Source organism: Canis lupus, chromosome 6, assembly GCF_011100685.1.
Source record: "Canis lupus familiaris isolate Mischka breed German Shepherd chromosome 6, alternate assembly UU_Cfam_GSD_1.0, whole genome shotgun sequence".
In the NCBI taxonomy this organism is placed as follows: Eukaryota; Metazoa; Chordata; class Mammalia; order Carnivora; family Canidae; genus Canis; species Canis lupus.
This window is the reverse complement of record NC_049227.1, coordinates 18,194,184-18,211,585: the sequence shown is the minus strand read 5'-3', so window position 1 is coordinate 18,211,585 and position 17,402 is coordinate 18,194,184. Positions and strand designations below refer to the sequence as shown.

Sequence of the window (17,402 nt, the reverse complement as noted above, 5' to 3'; positions counted from 1 at the left end):
GGAGGGGCGTGAGGAGGCGCGGGGGGGGCCGGGGAGGAGGGAGGAGGCGCAGCGTCGCCATGGCAACCAGGCGGGTGGTCTGGGTCCCGCAGGCCCGGGGTGGGGGAAGCGAGGAGCCCGCAGGGGAGGGAGGCGCCGCGGGCTCGGTGCCGGGGCAGGGGCAGGGGCAGGGGCGGGGGCCCGGGGTCTCCGGGGAGTTGGGGAACACCGGGCAGTTCTCGCCGCTGCTTCTCGGTGGCGCAGGGAGCCCGTGTGTCCGCGAGTGTGTGCACGCGAAGTTCTCCGGGGTGGGTTAGTGCATGTGTGCGAGCGTGCGCACGTGGGCGCAGGCGTGTGCGCGGGAGTGCCCGTGTGTGTGTGCGTGTGTGTGTGCGCACTCGCGTGCGCCCCTAAGTGTGCCCGGCGGGCGCGGGCGGGAGAGTCCCGCCCCCTCCCCAGCCTCCGGCCGCCCCTCCCCGCCCCCCGCCGCCTGCGCCGGCTGCATCCTCGCCTCCACCTCGCTCACCCCCTCCTCCCCGCACTTTCTCCTGCTCACCCTCCCTCCCTCTCGGCTCTCACCGCCGGACTCCGCGCTCTTCTCGCTGGCCGCCCCGGGAATCGCCGGCCGCCACCGCCCAGCCTGTCCCCGCCGTCCCCCCAGTGCTTGGGCACCTGTTGGAGGCAGAGACACAGGTGCAGAGGGCTGGGCCGCCGGGGGCGTGAGGGTGAGGGCGAGCGTGCGTGTTAGCCTGTGTGCCCACGGGGTGTTTAGCTCCCTGGAGGCTGCAATTTCTGGCTCGTCTTGAATTGCCGGTCTCAGGAGGAGGCATCTGAGGCAGGGGTCCCCGCGTTGGGCTGCAGGGCGGGGGGGCCAGTCAGGCAGGCGGGCAGATCCCGCGGCTGCATGAAGGACAGTGGGCAGGGAAAGCGTAGAGGGGTGCGTGCCCCCTGGGCCAGACAAGCGCCTGGTGCAGAGGGATGGACAGTGCCTGTGGGGCTGCTTCCGAGGGAGGCAGGAGCCCAGGGGCGGAGGGCATCCCGGGATGAGGGCCAGGAGCCGGAAAGATGACACCGGGACCATCCAAAGGTATGTGGGCACGGCTGAGGTGGAGCTAGGACCTGCCTGGGGGAGTGGGCTGGCAGCCCGGCGGGGGTGAGGGGGGAGCAAAACAGGGGTCTGGGGGGCCCAGGCTTCCTGTCTGCCTGCGGGCTGGTACAGGCCACCTTCTCCCTTGACACCTGGGCAGGGAAGCCCGGGAGGGCCCCACCAGCTGGGGAGGTGGCCGCCTGGCCGTCTGCCAACAGCCGGCAGGTATGAAGAATCCACCTGGGGCTCACACTCTCTGGGACCTCCCTCTCATCCTTTTCGCAGCCAGGGGTGCTGCATGAGGGGCCGCAGGGGCGACCGCATGACCATCAACATCCAGGAGCACATGGCCATCAACGTGTGCCCCGGGCCCATCCGGCCCATCCGGCAGATCTCTGACTACTTCCCCCGCCGGGCACTGGGACCAGAAGGCGGGGGCAGAGATCTCAGGGAGGCCCCTGCTCGGCTGGCGCCCCTGGCCCTGGCCCCGCCTGCAGCCCTCCTTGGGGCCACCACACCCGAGGACGGAGCTGAGGTGGACAGTTACGACTCGGATGATACCAGTGAGTCTGGGGGCTTGGATGGAGGGCCCCGGGGGCTGAATGGGGGCTTTGGGGCCCGGGGCTCTGCGGGACGCGTGTTGGGGGAGGCGGGCACTGCCGCCTCAGCTGCAGTCGGGGCGGAGATTACAGTTTCAGAAAGGCTCAATATTCAATATTTCTGCTGAGACACTCAGCCACCCACACAGCCCCAGTTGCGGCCCAGCCAGGGACCCAGACACTCGCGCACAGGCTCGCAGGCTGACAGCCGCTGCCGACAGGCACACACCTTCACCCGCCAGCACCACAGGCTCCACAGCCCGCCTGCCCGGTGGTCTCTCACACGCCTGCCTTACACATCAACTCAGGACTCACGCTACCTCTTCCCTCTTTGCCAGCCGCCCTGGGCATGCTGGAGTTCGACCTTCTCTACGACCAGGCCTCCTGCACTCTGCACTGTAGTATTCTCAGGGCCAAGGTGGGCACTCCCTGCCTCCCCAGCTCTGGCCCTGTGTGCCTCCCACCCTGGGGGCGGGTTCCAGGTGTCCGGTTTGGACCTGTCCTCCTTCCCCCGACCCTTGTCCCCCAGCACCCCTCTTCTTGACTCTCCACACCCCAAGGATCCACTCTGCAGAGGGAGGGAGGGAGGCAGGCAGCAGGGCTGGGAGCTTGCAGCCCTCTTTCCTTCTGTCCTCTGCAGGGCCTCAAGCCCATGGATTTCAATGGCCTTGCTGACCCCTACGTCAAGCTGCACCTGCTGCCTGGAGCCTGCAAGGTAATAGCCTTTGACCCAGCTGGTGGGTCTGTCCCCACCCTTCCCCTGCCCTCAGGCTCTGTATGTCTGGGGGACATATATTGAGAATCTTCGTCCCCACACCTCAGGCCAATAAGCTAAAAACTAAGACTCAGAGGAACACACTGAATCCTGTCTGGAATGAGGACCTGACATACAGTGGGATCACGGATGATGATATCACCCACAAGGTGCTCAGGTGAGGGCTCCATTCTCCCTGTTCCTGAGGATTCCAGTCAGTACCTCCTCTGAGAGCTCTTTTTGGCACCTTCTTTGGTTGGTTGATCTGCTTCCCATTAAGCCCTTCTCAGATGCTCAAGAATAATCACTGGCTCCCCATCCCCTTTGGCAGGAAGCCAAAATGTTTCCCTGGCATTCCTGCCCCCCAAACATTTCCTCCTACTGCTGCTCCAGCAGAGGACGGACTTCTTCAGACTGACTTCTTCAGGCTGACCAGGTTCAATCAGCCTGACCTTTGCCTGTTATATTTCTTACACGGAAAGTGCCCCCCTCTCTTGGCCAGCCTAAATACCATTCATTCAATACTTGAGGCTGTGCCTCCTCTTGGAAGCTTTCCCTGGTCTCTGAGAGCCCTCCTCAGAGCCCCGACATGTCTGCCCCTTCTGTTGCCTGTGCCCCCCTAACATCCAGTGCTAAGGAGTGAAGGAAACGTGCTCCATCATCCCAGGAGGTGGAGCTGTGGGGGCTGTAGTCCCCGACTGGAGACCAGAGACTGGAGTGAAGGGGACCATAACCCAGGGCTTTATCTGTATTCTTGGCAATGGGGAAAGTGGGGGAGGGCTCGCATGGGGACAGGGGCATGGTCAGGGTTGTTTTGGAGGTCACCCTGCTGGTAGTGAGGCAGAAAGTCTGGCCCACCTTTCTGATGTGAGAGCATTAGGCCTGAGTAGCTGAGCACTCACGGGTGCCCAGCGCTGGGCTCTGCCTCTTTACATCTATTTCTCTTGATCCTGGCAGTTGATGGAGGTGGGTACTCCTATCTCCATTTTATGGATGGGAATTGAGGCATAGGGAGATGACTTGGCCAAGGTCACACAGGAAGCTAGTAGGTGCCAGAAGTGGAAGATAAATTCTCCCCTGTGACATAGCTTGAGTGTCACAACGGAAGCACCAGGAGCTGCAAGAAGGGATGAAGAGAACTAAAAATCATTTCTTACTCGCTGGGCTCCTGGGTCTCTCCCAGACTGGTTCCCTGCTGCATGCAGACAAGGCCAGGAGTCCCAGAGGTGTGGGGTCCTAGTGTGACTGGCCAAGGCTCCTCAAGGTGCTTCTAGCCCTTGCTCACACAATCTGACCCACACCCACCAACGTGTGCTCTGGGCACGTTGTTCAGTTGGCTCCAATCCCCAGGCTCTGAATGGAGGCTCCAGAGGGTGCTGGTGCTCGGGCTTTGTGAGGGCCTCCTGAAGGAGCAGTGCAGGTCCTGACGGACCCGGGATGGCCTGGACAGCTGGAGAGGGAGGGCCAGGGGAACAGGGCAAATCACAGCGTCCTTCTCACTCCTCCTCAGCTCCAGGCCCGGTGCCCACCACACAGCCCGTGAGACAGGTGAGGCGTAGAGTGTTTGGGGCAGAGCTAGGATAGGCTTCAGGTGCTGAGTTCAGTTGGAGGACCTTTCTCCCACAGGGGAGCAGGCTCAGGCATGCCAGGGGGCCCTGACCCTATAATTCCCCGCCAGGATCTCCGTCTGTGATGAGGATAAGCTGAGCCACAATGAATTCATCGGGGAGATCCGAGTACCCCTCCGCCGCCTCAAGCCTTCACAGAAGAAACATTTTAACATTTGCCTTGAGCGCCAGGTCCCGGTCTGTGTGAGGCCGGTGGGGTGCTGCAGGTGGGGTGGGGGGGCAGCCCCAGGGAGACCAGGTTTCCAGAATCTTCTCTTCACCTCCTCAGTTGGCTTCACCATCCTCCATGTCAGCGGCCCTGAGGGGCATCTCCTGTTACCTGAAGGAGGTGAGGTACCTCAGAGGGACCACATCTGGGTGGGAGGTGGCAAGGATGCAGGCTGACCCCTAAGTCTGCCCTACAGCTGGAGCAAGCCGAGCAGGGCCCTGGGCTGCTGGAAGAGCGTGGGCGCATCCTACTGAGTCTCAGCTACAGCTCTCGGCGCCGGGGGCTGCTGGTGGGCATTGTGCGCTGTGCCCACCTGGCTGCCATGGACGTCAATGGCTACTCCGACCCCTACGTCAAGACGTGAGCCCATCCTCCCTCTTTCCTCCCCCTCCCCCCAGCCTGACCTCTGCACCATCTTCCTCTGGGGCCTGATCTGTCCCTAACTGCCCCACTCCACTACCCCGCCCCCCCGCAGGTACTTGAGGCCTGATGTGGATAAGAAATCCAAGCACAAAACGTGTGTGAAGAAGAAGACTCTCAATCCGGAATTTAATGAGGTAAGCAAGGCAGGGCCCAGAAATTGAGGGGTGCTGGGGGCAGGGCCTCATGGAAGCTATGGCTGTTCCACCTCAGGACTTCTTCTATGAGATGGAGCTCTCTGTTCTGGCCACCAAGACTCTGGAAGTCACAGTCTGGGACTATGACATTGGAAAATCCAATGACTTCATCGGTGAGGGAGGAGCCTGCCTGCTGGGTGGTGCTGATGGATGGGGGGTGGGTGGTGTTGTTGGAGGGGGTTGGAGGGGTGGGCATATTGGCAGTGAGATGGGCCCCGATTTTGCCCACCCCTTCCTCCTTCCCAGGTGGCGTGTCCCTGGGGCCTGGGGCCCGGGGCGAGGCCCGGAAGCACTGGAGCGACTGTCTGCAGCAGCCGGACGCAGCCCTGGAACGCTGGCACACCCTGACCAGCGAGCTGCCCCCAGCGGCTGGGGCCCTGCCCTCAGCCTGAGTGGGACCGCACCTGCCCTGCACAGGCCCCTCGGGCCGGGTCCAGTACCCAACCTTCGCACGAGTGTGTTGCACGTTTACACGGGGTAGATGCCCCGCCCCCACTACCTGTCTTATTTTGTGAGAGTCCGCGTAACCGTGGGTCTGTCTTCTCGTGAGGGACCGTGGAGATCTATATTCACATATGCAAACTTCCTCCTGCCTGACTGCTACCATGCAAATATGCAAACACCCATCCTGTGCACGCCCGCAGGGGGCTGCTGGCTCCTCTCCTGCCTCTCCAGGCTGCCCCGTCCCCCTCAGCCCACAGGGAGGAGGTCGGATTAGGAGGGGTTCGGAGGAGGAGAATGTTTCCAAAAGAGAGAAGGACAAAAAAAACAAAAACAAAAAAAAGAGCCACTCCTTTAATACAGAATCTTCGTTAAAAACCAACCAACCTAGCCCTGTACAGCTGCCCTTTTGAATGGGGGGACCACTATGCGGTCTCCGCCTCTCTGAGAGGCGGCAGATGCTCCTGGCCACTCATTTAACTAACTGTCCCCTGGATGGGGCCCAGATGGGAGGGCCCCCCTCCCCAGTGGGGACCCACCTTCCAGGGGACATTCGTGCATGTTTACGCCTTTTCTGATTGTGTCAGTGGCCGCGGCATGGCAACTGGGCGTCAATAAACGTCTCTGCGGAAGCTGGGGGGCTTGTGTGTGCTGGCATCGGGCGAGGGGCAGGGGCTCAGCCACAGGGGGGCGGGTCACTCCGGGATGTCGATCACCAGGTCATCGTCCCCATCCAGGGCATCGTCCCCGCTGCCCGCGTCGCTGAACATCTGCCGAGGGACGGCGCTCAGGATGGTTGGCGGGGGCATCTTGGGTGGAGGCAGTGGGGCCAGGGCTGCCCCCACCCCAGCCCCGGAACCCCGGCCCGGGAAGGTCAGCGGCCCTCCCACAGGGCAGTCGGGGGGTCCCACCGCCATCTGCAGCAGGGGGAAGAAACACAGGGAGGGCTTGTCAGGGAGGCACTGGACCTCCAGAAGGCTGGTGGGGCCTCTGCAGGCAGTTCTGGGGGCAAGGAGGGGGCAAAGGCTCATGCCGGGGGAGTGGACACAGCTGAGCCAGCCAGTGCTGGAATTGGGGGGGCCTGCCTCACCTTAGCCCCTGGAGTCTCAACCCAGCAAGTGCCTGCAGGTGAGGGGTAGTGATGGAGGCAGTGATGAGGGTGGTGGTGGTGGTGGTGGTGGTGGTGGTGGTGGTGGTGGGAGTCTTACGGGAACCAGGAGAAGGCCAGGCCCTGCCCTCTCCAGGGATGCACCTTGGCTGCCCCTGTGATAGCACTTAGAGCCAGTCAGAGGCAGCCTGCAGCGCCTGCCGGCCCGCCCCTGGGCACCTCAGACCCCATTTGGCAGCACTGGCCTCATCTCCCTCCTACTTTGGGACTCACTGGTTAGGTGGAGGGGGTCCTAGGTCTTCGCCCCCCGCCGTGTGAGGCTACTACCTCTTAAACCTTGGACGGGCCCCTCTTTGGGATCCCCGCAGCCACTGGCCTGGGCCAGGCCCTCCTCTCAGCTCACCTGGGCTACCACGGTACCAGCCTCCTAACTGGACTCCCTGCCTTCAGCCTCTCCCAGAGCCAGTTCCTCCTCCACACTGCAGCCAGAGTGAGCTCTCTAAAACACAAACCTGAGCACGTCATTCCTCTACTCAAGGGACAGGCGGTAAGGAGTGCCTGAGAATAGGCCAGTCCCTCCATCTCAAGTGTCCTTTTCTATTTACCAAATGTCCTGCTGTGTCCTCTGAGGCTGGGGAGTGTCCTCTGTCCTGCCCAAGCATCTGGCCCCCGCCCCCTGCCAGGAGTTCTCCCCACAGAGAGCTCTGTGGGCACAACTGTGAGCACCTGCTATGTGCTGGGTGATGTCCATTCCTGATCTCTGACCATTCTGACTGCCCTGAGGGGGGGTGGGGGTGGTCAGAGGTGGAACCTGAGACTTGCAAATGGAGACTTTCTAGGCACAGGCCCACGGGTGCCCTCCCCGGCCCCCCCGGAGCAGTGTCCCATTTGGCCCCAGGTGGGGGTGGCAGGAGCGCTTGTGTGCCTTTACAGTGGCCCTGGGATTGCTTTCACTCCATCGGCCCTCATGGCTGATTTCTGCCTCTTCAGGAGCTCCCAGGCCTGCTGTTGTCCTGGGAGGGGGTGTCAGAGTGGGCTTGTCTCTCCTGGTCAAGGGTTCAGGGTACAGGAGTTGCCCAGGACTGGTGACAGACAGGAGGCCCAGCATCGTGAGGACAGCCTCCCCCTCCTCTGGCTGCCACCTTTCCATCCCATCCTAGTCCCTACGTCCCACCTCTGCACAGTCTTCCTCAGTGGCCTCTGGGACTGAGAGCAGCTCCTGTTTATACACAGCTTACTAGGGACCAGGCACTGGGCTATGTGTTTCCTCTCTCTTGACTCATGTTATCCTACAGTGAGCCCCACCCCCCGCCCTGAACGAAAAAGCAAGCCAGGGCTCAGAGGGTGAAATGACTTGCCCAAGGTCACATGGGGAGCTCGTGGAAGAGCCAGGACTCAAACCCACTCTGTCTGACTGGGGCCCAGGCTCTTACCTGACCTGTTCCCATCTTCACGGCTGTCCCTTGTCTCCTCAGACTAATCCGGAAATTTCAGTTACTCCTACCCCTATACAGGACATCCTGGCTCCAGGCACCCAGGCCTTCTGTGATCCCACCTCACCTGACGTTTTTTTCTGATGTCCTCCTTTCTCACTCCTGCATCAGCCTCAACAATACTTCTGTGACATCCTTGTGTTCCTTCCACTCTTGCTCAGCCTGCAATTTCCAAATCTCACTTCTCCTGGCCTCAAATGTTACCTCTTCTTTGAGGCCTTCTTAGATTTACCCCCTCCACCATAGCAGCTGATCCGGGGCCCTCTCTCAACCAATCTTCTCTCTCCTCTATGGTCACTTCTCAGCTCCCCATCACCTCTATGTCAGGACCCTGCAACTCAGAAAACCTCACTCATGCTACACCTCTACCCATCTGCTCAGGTTTCACTGACCCTTGCCTTCTATACCATCCTGCTCTACAGGCCAAAAGCAAAACTCCTGCCAAGGAGAGCGCAGGCCTAGCATTATCACCCATTATCTACCCACTTTTCACGCTCAAGGGCCAAGGTCACATATAGAGTAAGAGGGGGAGCTGGGATCTGAGCTCCAGAACCCACACTCCTAACTACCACAAACGTGACCTCCTACTTTGCTTTTGGCTCCAGTGCCTTGTGTTTATAATCTACCCAATTTGAAAGCTGTCTTGTCTAGTCCCAATTCCACTTTGACTCAGAGTTGGAAGGGCAATGTGCTTTCTGTGTCCTCATTGCTCCTGGGGCTCATTCCTTCTCCATGTACGATCTCCCCCAACAATCACACCCGCCTCCATGCTGAGGATTTCAAAACGTGCACCCCACGAGCCCCAGGCTCACGTTCTCCTGTTGTCTCACTGGCATTTCCAGACAGCATCTCAGTATGTCCAAACTCCGTCTTCCCTTGCAGAGCTGCTCCTCCCAGACCTCCCTGTCTCAGAGAAAGGCTAATACACTTTTTCAGTTGCTTGGCCCCCAAACCCTGGCTTTGCTGGTCTTCCCACTGCTCCCATCTTCGAAACTGATCTGCCAGCTACTTTTCAGCAGTTCTAGTTGCTTCACTGCAGGACCTTCCTCAGAGGCCTCCCCACTTCCATCCTGACCCAGCCCTCCTCAGTCTATTCACACAGCAGGGAATCCCATAAATCTGAGTCGACTCCCCTCTGCCCAACCTTTTGCAATGGCTCCCTGTTTCTTTCAGGGTACAAGCAGCCTTTACAACACTGGGGAGGCTCTTCATGATCTTGTCCCTTGGTTATTTCTCTGATCTGTTCACCCCACCACCCACCCCTCCCTTCCCTCCAGCCACGCTGGCCTCCTTCCTGGTCCTTGAACAAGGCAAACACACACCTTCCTCAGGGCCTTTGCATTGCTTGTTCTCCCCGAAACACTTGCTCAGAGAGCCACGTAGTTGGTTCTCATTTCTTTTAAGCCTCTGACCAAATAACATCCTAGATCCTAGATCCACCCATAAGTACCAGCCCCCATCTGCTCTGGAGCTTCCCATCTCTCTAACTGGCCCCATTTCTAGGCATTGACACCTACTTATCTTGTGTATTTTCCACTCTCTTGCTAGAATGGGAGCTCTGTGAAGGTGGGGATTTTTGTGTTTTGTTCACTATTGCATCTCTCTGCATCTCCTAGAACAGTGCCTGGTACATAGTAGGTGCTAAAGAAACACTTGTTACACATGGTTTGATTGCTCATTTACAGATGCAGAACTGGACCTGGCGGGTCAGAGAGACCTGCTCAAGGTCATGTGGTTTTTAACTAGTGCAGCCTTGACAGGAGTCCACGTCCCATAGCTCCACCCGTTCTAAGGCTGCCTGGCATCACAGGATACCTGGGAACAAGGAGCGTGGCCCCCACTCTGAGCGTCCCAAGCAAGGTTGGTCCTGTCCCTCATTTTTCTCCACATCAAGCCTGTGGACTAGGACTTCTCTGATCCACCCCTCAGTGCCTAGCCCTAGGCTGGGCCCCCAGCAGCCCCAAATCAATCCTTAGAATTTCCTGGACAGGCCCCAGCCCCTGTCTTGAGCCTCCCTTGCATGGCTGTCCTCCTGCCGTTCTGGCCCCTCCCTAACATCCCCCAATCAGGGTACCTTGAGTTTCCGGGGCAGGCGGGGCCGTTTCTCCCGCTTGGGCCTCAGGGGGCTGGGCTCGGGCAGCTGCAGGGCCAGGTAGTCAGAAGGGAATGGGGGGTAGGGGGGGGAAGCCAGCTGCAGGCAGGAGTGGGGGGATGGAGATGGGAAATGGAGTAGATGGGGTGGGGGAGAGGGAAGAAACGCACAGGAGGAGGAATGGAAAAACAAGAGGTGGTGATGAGTGTGGCTCCCGAGAACAGAAGGGGAAGGGACAGCAGCAGGACTGTGTCCTGAGCTCTGCTCTCCTCAGCCGCGCCTGTCCCCCATTCCTAAGCCAGAGAGAAGTGGGCAGCCCCGACCTCACACCCCTCCAATGGAGGCTTGCTGGCCACACCCAGACAGATGTCCCCAGAGTTGGGCTGGCCTTCCCCTGAGGCCCATCTGGCCAACAATGCCCACCTTACTCCCAGGTGGCTCAGTTACCACTTCCCACCCATGACCGCAACTCACCGAGCTCAGGTACGGGGAGGGGGCCGTGGAGGCCTGAAGGGGAAACCCCGTTGAAGGAGGCAGGGAGAGACTGGAGGGGGAGGGGGCACCCCCCAGCGGAGGGCTTCTCTTCCTGGAGAAAGGATAGGAGAGGGGGACGGTCAGAGGCAGCCAGACGCCCGGGTGTCCACTCCCACTCCACCCCTAGAGAAGAAGGTCGGCTTCTTCTCACCTCTTGGGGGCTGGCGTGTCCGACAGCTTGGGTGTTCCCTCTGTCTCGCTGTTATCTGAAGATGCAGTGGCATCTGAGTCTGTGAGACGGGAGGGCTGGTCAGAGGGAGGGTGGGGGGCTCTACCTTACCTCAGAGAAGTAGAGTCTCAACTCTACAGAAGGGCCCCGGGGACTCTGACTCCCTAGTTGGCACATATGTGCTATTCTGGGGGAGGCTCACAGCTTCACCAGCTTCATAAAACATCCTTTTCAACTGACTTCCTGCCTGGACTCCTCCATCGTAACATGTCTGTCAAGCACTTAACTTTGTGCCAGGCTCTGCAGGAGTGCTCTGGTTCACCACCGCTCCTGTGTTCATAACTAGCCAAGGAGGAAGGTGAGGGCATCACGTTCTCTTTCCTGATGAGTTCATTGAGGCCCAGAGAGTAAGGTGAGGAGCTGGGACTTAAACCCACATCTCTGACTCCTTGACCGTCTCCTAAGCAACCTTCAGCTACTGCCTCTGTTGCACTTCCCACATCCCGAGTCCTGTTCATCTACCTTCATCTCTCTCCTATCTTTATCCTCGTTCCAACTACCACCAGGTCAGGTCATCACCACATCAAAATCACCAGCTCAGCAATCTCACTTCTCCTGCCATCCACGGTCTACTCCAACTCCAGAATGATCTAAATGTAAAGCTAATCACAGCCTTCCTGGTGACATCCTCTACAGCCTGCAAGTATGTGGAGTGCTTCTTAATCTGGCCTCAACCTACCTTTCTGGTCTTCCAACCAAACTGTACTCTTCCTTCACATCATGCCCAACTATTTCCTCTAAAAAGACAGTGAACTCCCAGTTATGCATTTCTACCAAGAAGGCCCATTGTTCATTTAACAAATAACTAGTACCTGGGGTAAATGCCACCCCATTTCTCTGCTCAGATCCTTTAAGAAGCAAATTAACCACCACGATTCTGAGAAGTCTTCCATAATCCCTCAGGCTCAGTTACTTGCTAGCTTTCCCTAAAACTCAACTCTCACTTGTCAGGGCTCTCCTCACACTGCGCTAAGATGTGTCATGTGTGGGTGTCTCCCTGACCAGACTGTGGGCTTTTCCAGGATACAAGTGGTGGCTTCCGTCCCTGGCTCTCTCTCACTCTTCAGATTTATCCCACTCTGATCATGAACATGCTGTTTTTCTCATGGCTCCTGTCCTAAAGACCCCCTCCAGCAGGAAGATACCTGGAAGACCTCAGGGAAGGAATAGGCAGGCAATGAAAAACAAGAGTATGAGCCAAATGATTTGTCTCAACCTACATAAGCTGGCTCCTGCCTATTTCTCTGACTTCATCCATCATCTACCAATCCTATCGTACATAGACTAATGGCCATTGTGTGTTCCAATAAAACATTATTTACAAAAACAGGTATCCTGGCTGGCTGCTGGCTGCTGACCCTGACTCCACATCAGTGTTTAAAGGCACCACAGAGAGAGATTTGTATGCGCCATGGGTTATAAGGAACCCACGCTGGAACAGGACCACCAAAGTCTATCTTAGCACTTTTTCAAACTGTGGGTCTTGATCCATTGGTGGGGCATGAAGTCAATGTACTGGTTTGCAACCAACATTATAAATTTAAAAAAAAAGGAAAAAGCGGTCTAAAAACCATCAGAACTAATTATGTATGACTTAACATTGTTTCATTAAATTGTCTTGTAAGTATGTATGTATTCGGGGACTTGGTCTGACATAATAAGCAGGGCTCAAAACACAGTTTGGAAACATGCTTTACATGCTTCAGCCCTTCTGCCCTTCAGGCAACCTGACCCATTTTTACCTCAGGGCATTTGCCTCTGTCATTCCCCCTGCCTAGTAATCTTTCACTTGTATCTTCACAAGACTGGTTTCTGCTTCTTATTTAGATCCCAGCTCAAACACTACTTCCTGAGAAAGGCTTTTCTTGAGCACTCTATTGATGCTGCCTTTATCTGCTTTTGCATGGTCTGCAAACTAAGAATGGGTTTTACGTTTTTAAAGGGTTTGGGGTGGGGGTAGACTCAAAGAAAAAATACTACATATGACATGTGAAAATTTCAGGAAATTCACATTTCAGTATCCATAAATAAAGTTTTATTGAAACACATCCATGCTTGTTTACTTAACGTATCACCTGTGGCTACTTTTGCACTACGACAGCAGAACTGGGCAGTTGCAACAGTTCTGCAAAGCCTGAAATATTTTTTACCTGGCCATTTACAGAAAAAGTTTATCAACTCCTGTTCTACTCCAATCACTACCATACAACCCTGATTTTCCTTTCAAATCTAAACTCCTAGTTTCTCTGCTTTCCTGTTACTCCCAGCCAGAATGAATATTCCACTGTATCCTCTGTGCAAAGCAATAAATGCTTGAGGGAAAGAATGGTAGAGGTGAAGAACAAGCAATAGATTTAAGAACCACTGGAGATGTTATGAGCCTCCGAAGCCTATAAGGAAGGGCCCAGGAAGCTTGCTGAACTGCTAGGAGCCACATCCTCCACCAATTTTTCATGACCTTGCTCACCAGAGGAATCTTCATCCACGTTCTCGTACTGCAGAAGTCGGTCTAGGAGGAAACTAGGGTAAGAGGCAGGGAGAACAAGAGTGTTTATTCCCATCTCAGCAATGTTCTCCTGTACCCTGTCCCTTCTAGCTGGCCCGCTGGATCCCCATATCAGCCCCGAGCCAGGCGCCATGCATTCGTGGCCCACTTCCAAGGATGGGATCCGAATGCAGATCCACAGGAGCCACAACACCCGCAGGAATGCAGCCCTCCCGCCTCCCCACCCCCACCCCCACCGTGTCCCACCTCTTATCCCGGGACACCTTCAGCAACTTCCTCTGCGCCTTCCTCAGCTCCTCCTGGAAGCACTCGTGTTCCTGTGTCACAGGCAAGGTGGACGCTGAGCCAACAGCCATCCGTAAAGGGGCCGGGAACCCGGCGACAGCTCACTCCGCTCCCTTTACACGTGGGTAAACTGAGGTTCTACAAGCGCCAGGCCTCAACCCCCACAACCTCCCACCCCAGCACTCACGTAGATGAGGAACTTGAGCTTCCGCTTCAGGTTCCGGTATTTTTTCTTGTAGTCCACTTCGCCGTCCGCCGGCCCGTTCATGACCTGCTCCGGGAGCAGTGCCCCGCAGGAGTCGGGCGTCCCGCTACCCGGAGCCTGCACAGCCCGGCCTCTCACGCCTCCACTTCCGGAGACTCCGTAAGGCTGTGTCCGCCGGGACTACAACTCCCGGCGTACCCCGCGCCCAAGGATCTTAACCACAGGGGCTGCCCTGCTAGGAACACCGGAAAAAGAACGTTGCTTCCAGGGGCTGCGCTGAAGATGGTGTCGCATCGACGCGATGATGTCATAAAGATGGCGGACGCCGGAGGCACCTTTGCCGATTCTGGTTGTGCTTAGCAAATCGCAAGCCACAAGACTTTCCCCCAGGGACTCCTAGTCTTCAGGCGAGGATATCCTTTTTCATCTGTCTTTCGAAATCGCAGCGGCCTAACTTAGTAACAGTGACCACGGACGGAAGCAGTGTCGCGGGTTGATTACGTTACACCCAAAGGCTACAGGCGACAAGTCGGTTTCTAATGAGAACTTTAAAAAACGATTGATTCTAAGAAAAGGAAGGAGCCGCGAGACTCTCCAATTACCTGGGGCAAGCAAGTTTTGTCTGGCAAGGTTCTCGGTCCAAGCGACCAGCCACCGACCCCCCAACGGTCCCTCTCCTCACGGCGCCACGACCGTAGGAGTGCGCAAGCTCCTGTCAAACGCGGTGACGGAGGCCGAGAAGAAAAAAAGGCGGGAGCCACCAATTCCAGGTGGAGCAAAATGGCGCGGGAGAACGAGATGCAGGAGTTCATCTGTAGCTTTTTCCGAGGCCGCCCGGACCTCAGGTGCACTAGAGGCTAGAGTTGGGGTTGGAAAGGGCAGGGGCGGGACGGGGACTCCGTTTTGACACCTGTCTCCGCAGCACGCTCACGCACTCCATCGTGCGGCGGAGGTTCTTGGCTCACGCGGGCCGCGACCACCTGGAACCCGACGAGAAGCAGGCGTTGAAGCGGCTAGTGGAAAAGGAGCTGCTGAAGGTGCAGGTGTGCACGGAGTCTGGGCCACGGGAGGCGGGGTTTGTTGCCGAGGAGGAGGGGATCTGGGAGGGGCTAGGGAACGACACTTTGATACACGTTTTGCCCTCTCGCGCATGCACAGGTGGATGAAGCAGGTGCCAGGGAAGAGAAGGTAGATCTTGCCAAGAAGGCAAAGAGACCTCCCACCACGAGCAGTGGCCCCCAGAGGAAAAGGTTCCGTTTCAATTCGGAGTCAGGTTAGTGCCTTCTGCATAATTGGTTCATTCAAAAAGCATTTACCGTGTATGTATTATACCAAGGCATTAGAGATCGGCAGGAGGCCAGTGAGTCAGGAATCGGTCACAGGGGTTTGATTGATTGGTAGCTGTTTCCTGTTGCCCCTCTCCATCTGTCAGAGGCAACCAATCCCAAGTGGAGGGAGAAGGGACAGGAGGAACCCATCCCAACCTTCTTCTCTTTCCACATTCCAGAGCCCAGTTCTGCAGCCTCCAGTCCAGACTGCTTTGGCCCCACAGCAGAGAATGAGATGGTGGCAGCAGAAGTCAGTCCAACTGAGGAGAGTCCAAAGCCAGCTTCAAAGAAAGCAGTTGAGGAGAGTAGTGATAAAGAAGAACAGCAGAGGGGCCTGACTGCAAAGACTGGATTAGAGGTGGAGAAGGAGAGCAGTGAGGAGGAAGAGGGCTCTGCCAGAACAAGTAAGGTCTCCAAGGAACAGAGCGAGGAAGAGGAGGAGGAGGAATCTAAAGGCAGGATTAGGAAGAAACCAGTGACAAAGAATAAGCAGGCACCAAGCAAAACTTCAGCCAGTAGGAAGCAGGCAAGGGAGGAGAGTGAGGACAGTGAGAAGGAACCTACCCAGAGGACAAGAAAGGCAGAGGGAAAGAAAGGTACTAAAAGCCACCAGGAAAGTGAAAAGGATAGCGAGGAGGAGGACACCCTAGCCAAGAAGAAAGACAACAGAGAGGAAGAGGAGCATTGGAAAGCTGGAGCCGGGAGCAATGGAGGGAATAAGTCAGCGTGGGAGGAGAGGAGCTGTAAGCAGAAAAGCAGGGCAGCAAGACTGCTGGGAGACTCAAGGGACAGAGAGGAAGAAAAGGAAAAAGCAGAGACAAGTAGTGGAGATAACAGCGGGGGAGATGAAGAGTCCCTAGTGCAGAGAAAGAGAAAGGATAGGACCCCACGGAAGGGTGGGAAAAGGCAGAGTGGAAGCAGCGAGGATGAGGAAGACAGCTGGAGAAAGGTGAAACCAACTACTGAAGGCCCTGGAAAGACAGTAGAAGTGGGCAGTATCGGTGAGGCGAGTGACTCGGAGAGGGAGGTGAGTGACAGTGAGGCAGGGGATAGCCCTAAGCGGGAGATGGAGAATCAGTCTTCCAAGAAGAGCTCCAGAAAGGGCAGGACCCGAAGCTCCTCCTCTTCCACAGATGGCAGTCCGGAACCCAAAGGCAGGAAGGTGAGGGTAAAGATAGTGTGGGAGGCCACCTTCAGGGAAGAGGGAGACCCTGACTCAGACCCTGAAGGTTTGGCCTGCAGCTGCCATCTCTCCTTGCCAGGCTGGCTCTGGTCGCCGTGGTGAGGACCACCCAGCTGTGACGAGGCTAAAGCGCTACATTCGGGCCTGTGGTGCCTATCGCAACTACAAGAAGTTGTTGGGCCCCTGCCGCTCACACAAGGAGCGTGTCAGTGTCCTCCGGGCAGAGCTGGAAGCCCTGGGCATGAAGGGTGAGGCCAGGTGTGCCCTGGGGGCTGCAGGAGAGGGCCTGGGCTGCTGGGGAAAAGAGGATCACCAATGTCTTTTGCCCCAGGTAACCCTTCCTTAGAGAAGTGCCGGGCCCTGAAAGAGCGGCGGGAGGAGGCAGCTGAGGTGGCCTCCTTGGACATTACCAACATCATCAGCGGTTCAGGTGAGGATTTCCTCCCACTCCCCAAGAGATGGGGCTTAGATTTTCTCAGACAACTGATCTCCCGCTTTTCCTGCCCTCCAACCCAGGCCGGCCACGCAGACGTACAGCTTGGAACCCGTCAGGAGAAGCTGACCCCCCAGGGGAGCTATACCGCCGGACTTTGGGCTCAGATGATGAGCAGCCCCGTGTCCCACCCCCGGATTGGTCACATATGCGTGGCATCATCAGCAGTGATGGAGAGAGTAACTGAACTCCTCCCGTTCCAAGAGGCTTTCCACTTGTAGAAGGCAGATATGGCACTTGCACCCCCCTGCCCCCATTCCAATCTTTGCCTGCAAAGCAGTAACAGCTTTCTTCAAAGACTTTGCAGCCCCCACGGACACAAGTTATTGGGATCCTAATTCTCATTAGTTTAAGTTGTTTGCAGGAGTTTATTTTTTAAGCCTCAATAAAGGAGTTGTTTTAATCACTTCGCCAAAACTGGTCCCCACTTGGGGCGCCTGGCTGGCTCAGATGGAGGAGCATGTGGCTGTTGATCTAGGGGTTGTGAGTTTGAGGTGTAGATTACTTAAAAACCCAAACAACAAAAACCTCGTCTCCATTCTCACTCCCTGTACTTTGAGCCAGGAAGGTGAAGAAGGTAGCCAGTGTCCCCACCCAGTCTGGCTCCATTTCCCCCAGGTTTTCCAAATGAAG

At 56.9% G+C, this 17,402-nt stretch overlaps 3 protein-coding genes across 9 annotated transcripts; 2 read left to right on the top strand and 1 right to left on the bottom strand.

Annotated features, from left to right (window-relative positions):
• Positions 1–463: 463 nt before the first annotated feature.
• On the top strand, positions 464–5,711 carry DOC2A (double C2 domain alpha). Of its 2 annotated transcripts, none has more exons than XM_038539868.1 (11): positions 464–672; positions 1,352–1,629; positions 2,004–2,083; positions 2,306–2,380; positions 2,488–2,597; positions 4,098–4,224; positions 4,316–4,375; positions 4,452–4,615; positions 4,731–4,812; positions 4,889–4,985; positions 5,119–5,711. In XM_038539868.1, the coding sequence occupies exons 2-11, from the start codon at positions 1,365–1,367 to the stop codon at positions 5,262–5,264; spliced, it is 1,206 nt and encodes a 401-aa protein (XP_038395796.1). In that variant the 5' UTR covers positions 464–672; positions 1,352–1,364; the 3' UTR covers positions 5,265–5,711. The 2 variants fall into 2 exon arrangements, with proteins under 2 accessions (XP_038395796.1, XP_038395795.1); XM_038539867.1 differs by lacking the exon at positions 464–672 and adding an exon at positions 708–1,066.
• On the bottom strand, positions 5,652–14,833 carry INO80E (INO80 complex subunit E). 6 transcript variants are annotated; one of them, XM_038539882.1, is made up of 8 exons: positions 13,748–14,825; positions 13,522–13,592; positions 13,237–13,289; positions 10,692–10,770; positions 10,481–10,592; positions 9,989–10,105; positions 6,825–6,920; positions 5,652–6,230 (listed from the first exon to the last, which is right to left on the bottom strand). In XM_038539882.1, exons 1-7 carry the CDS (start codon positions 13,826–13,828, stop codon positions 6,849–6,851), a joined length of 585 nt encoding a protein of 194 aa, XP_038395810.1. In that variant the 5' UTR covers positions 13,829–14,825; the 3' UTR covers positions 5,652–6,230; positions 6,825–6,848. The 6 variants fall into 6 exon arrangements, with proteins under 6 accessions (XP_038395810.1, XP_038395807.1, XP_038395806.1 ...); XM_038539879.1 differs by lacking the exon at positions 6,825–6,920 and having other exon boundaries at positions 13,522–13,673; positions 13,748–14,833; XM_038539878.1 differs by lacking the exon at positions 6,825–6,920 and having other exon boundaries at positions 13,748–14,826.
• HIRIP3 (HIRA interacting protein 3) lies at positions 14,014–17,186 on the top strand. Its single transcript, XM_038539866.1, has 7 exons — positions 14,014–14,610; positions 14,688–14,808; positions 14,924–15,038; positions 15,273–16,255; positions 16,356–16,524; positions 16,608–16,706; positions 16,793–17,186. Exons 1-7 carry the CDS (start codon positions 14,546–14,548, stop codon positions 16,954–16,956), a joined length of 1,716 nt encoding a protein of 571 aa, XP_038395794.1. The 5' UTR covers positions 14,014–14,545; the 3' UTR covers positions 16,957–17,186.
• Positions 17,187–17,402: the final 216 nt, after the last annotated feature.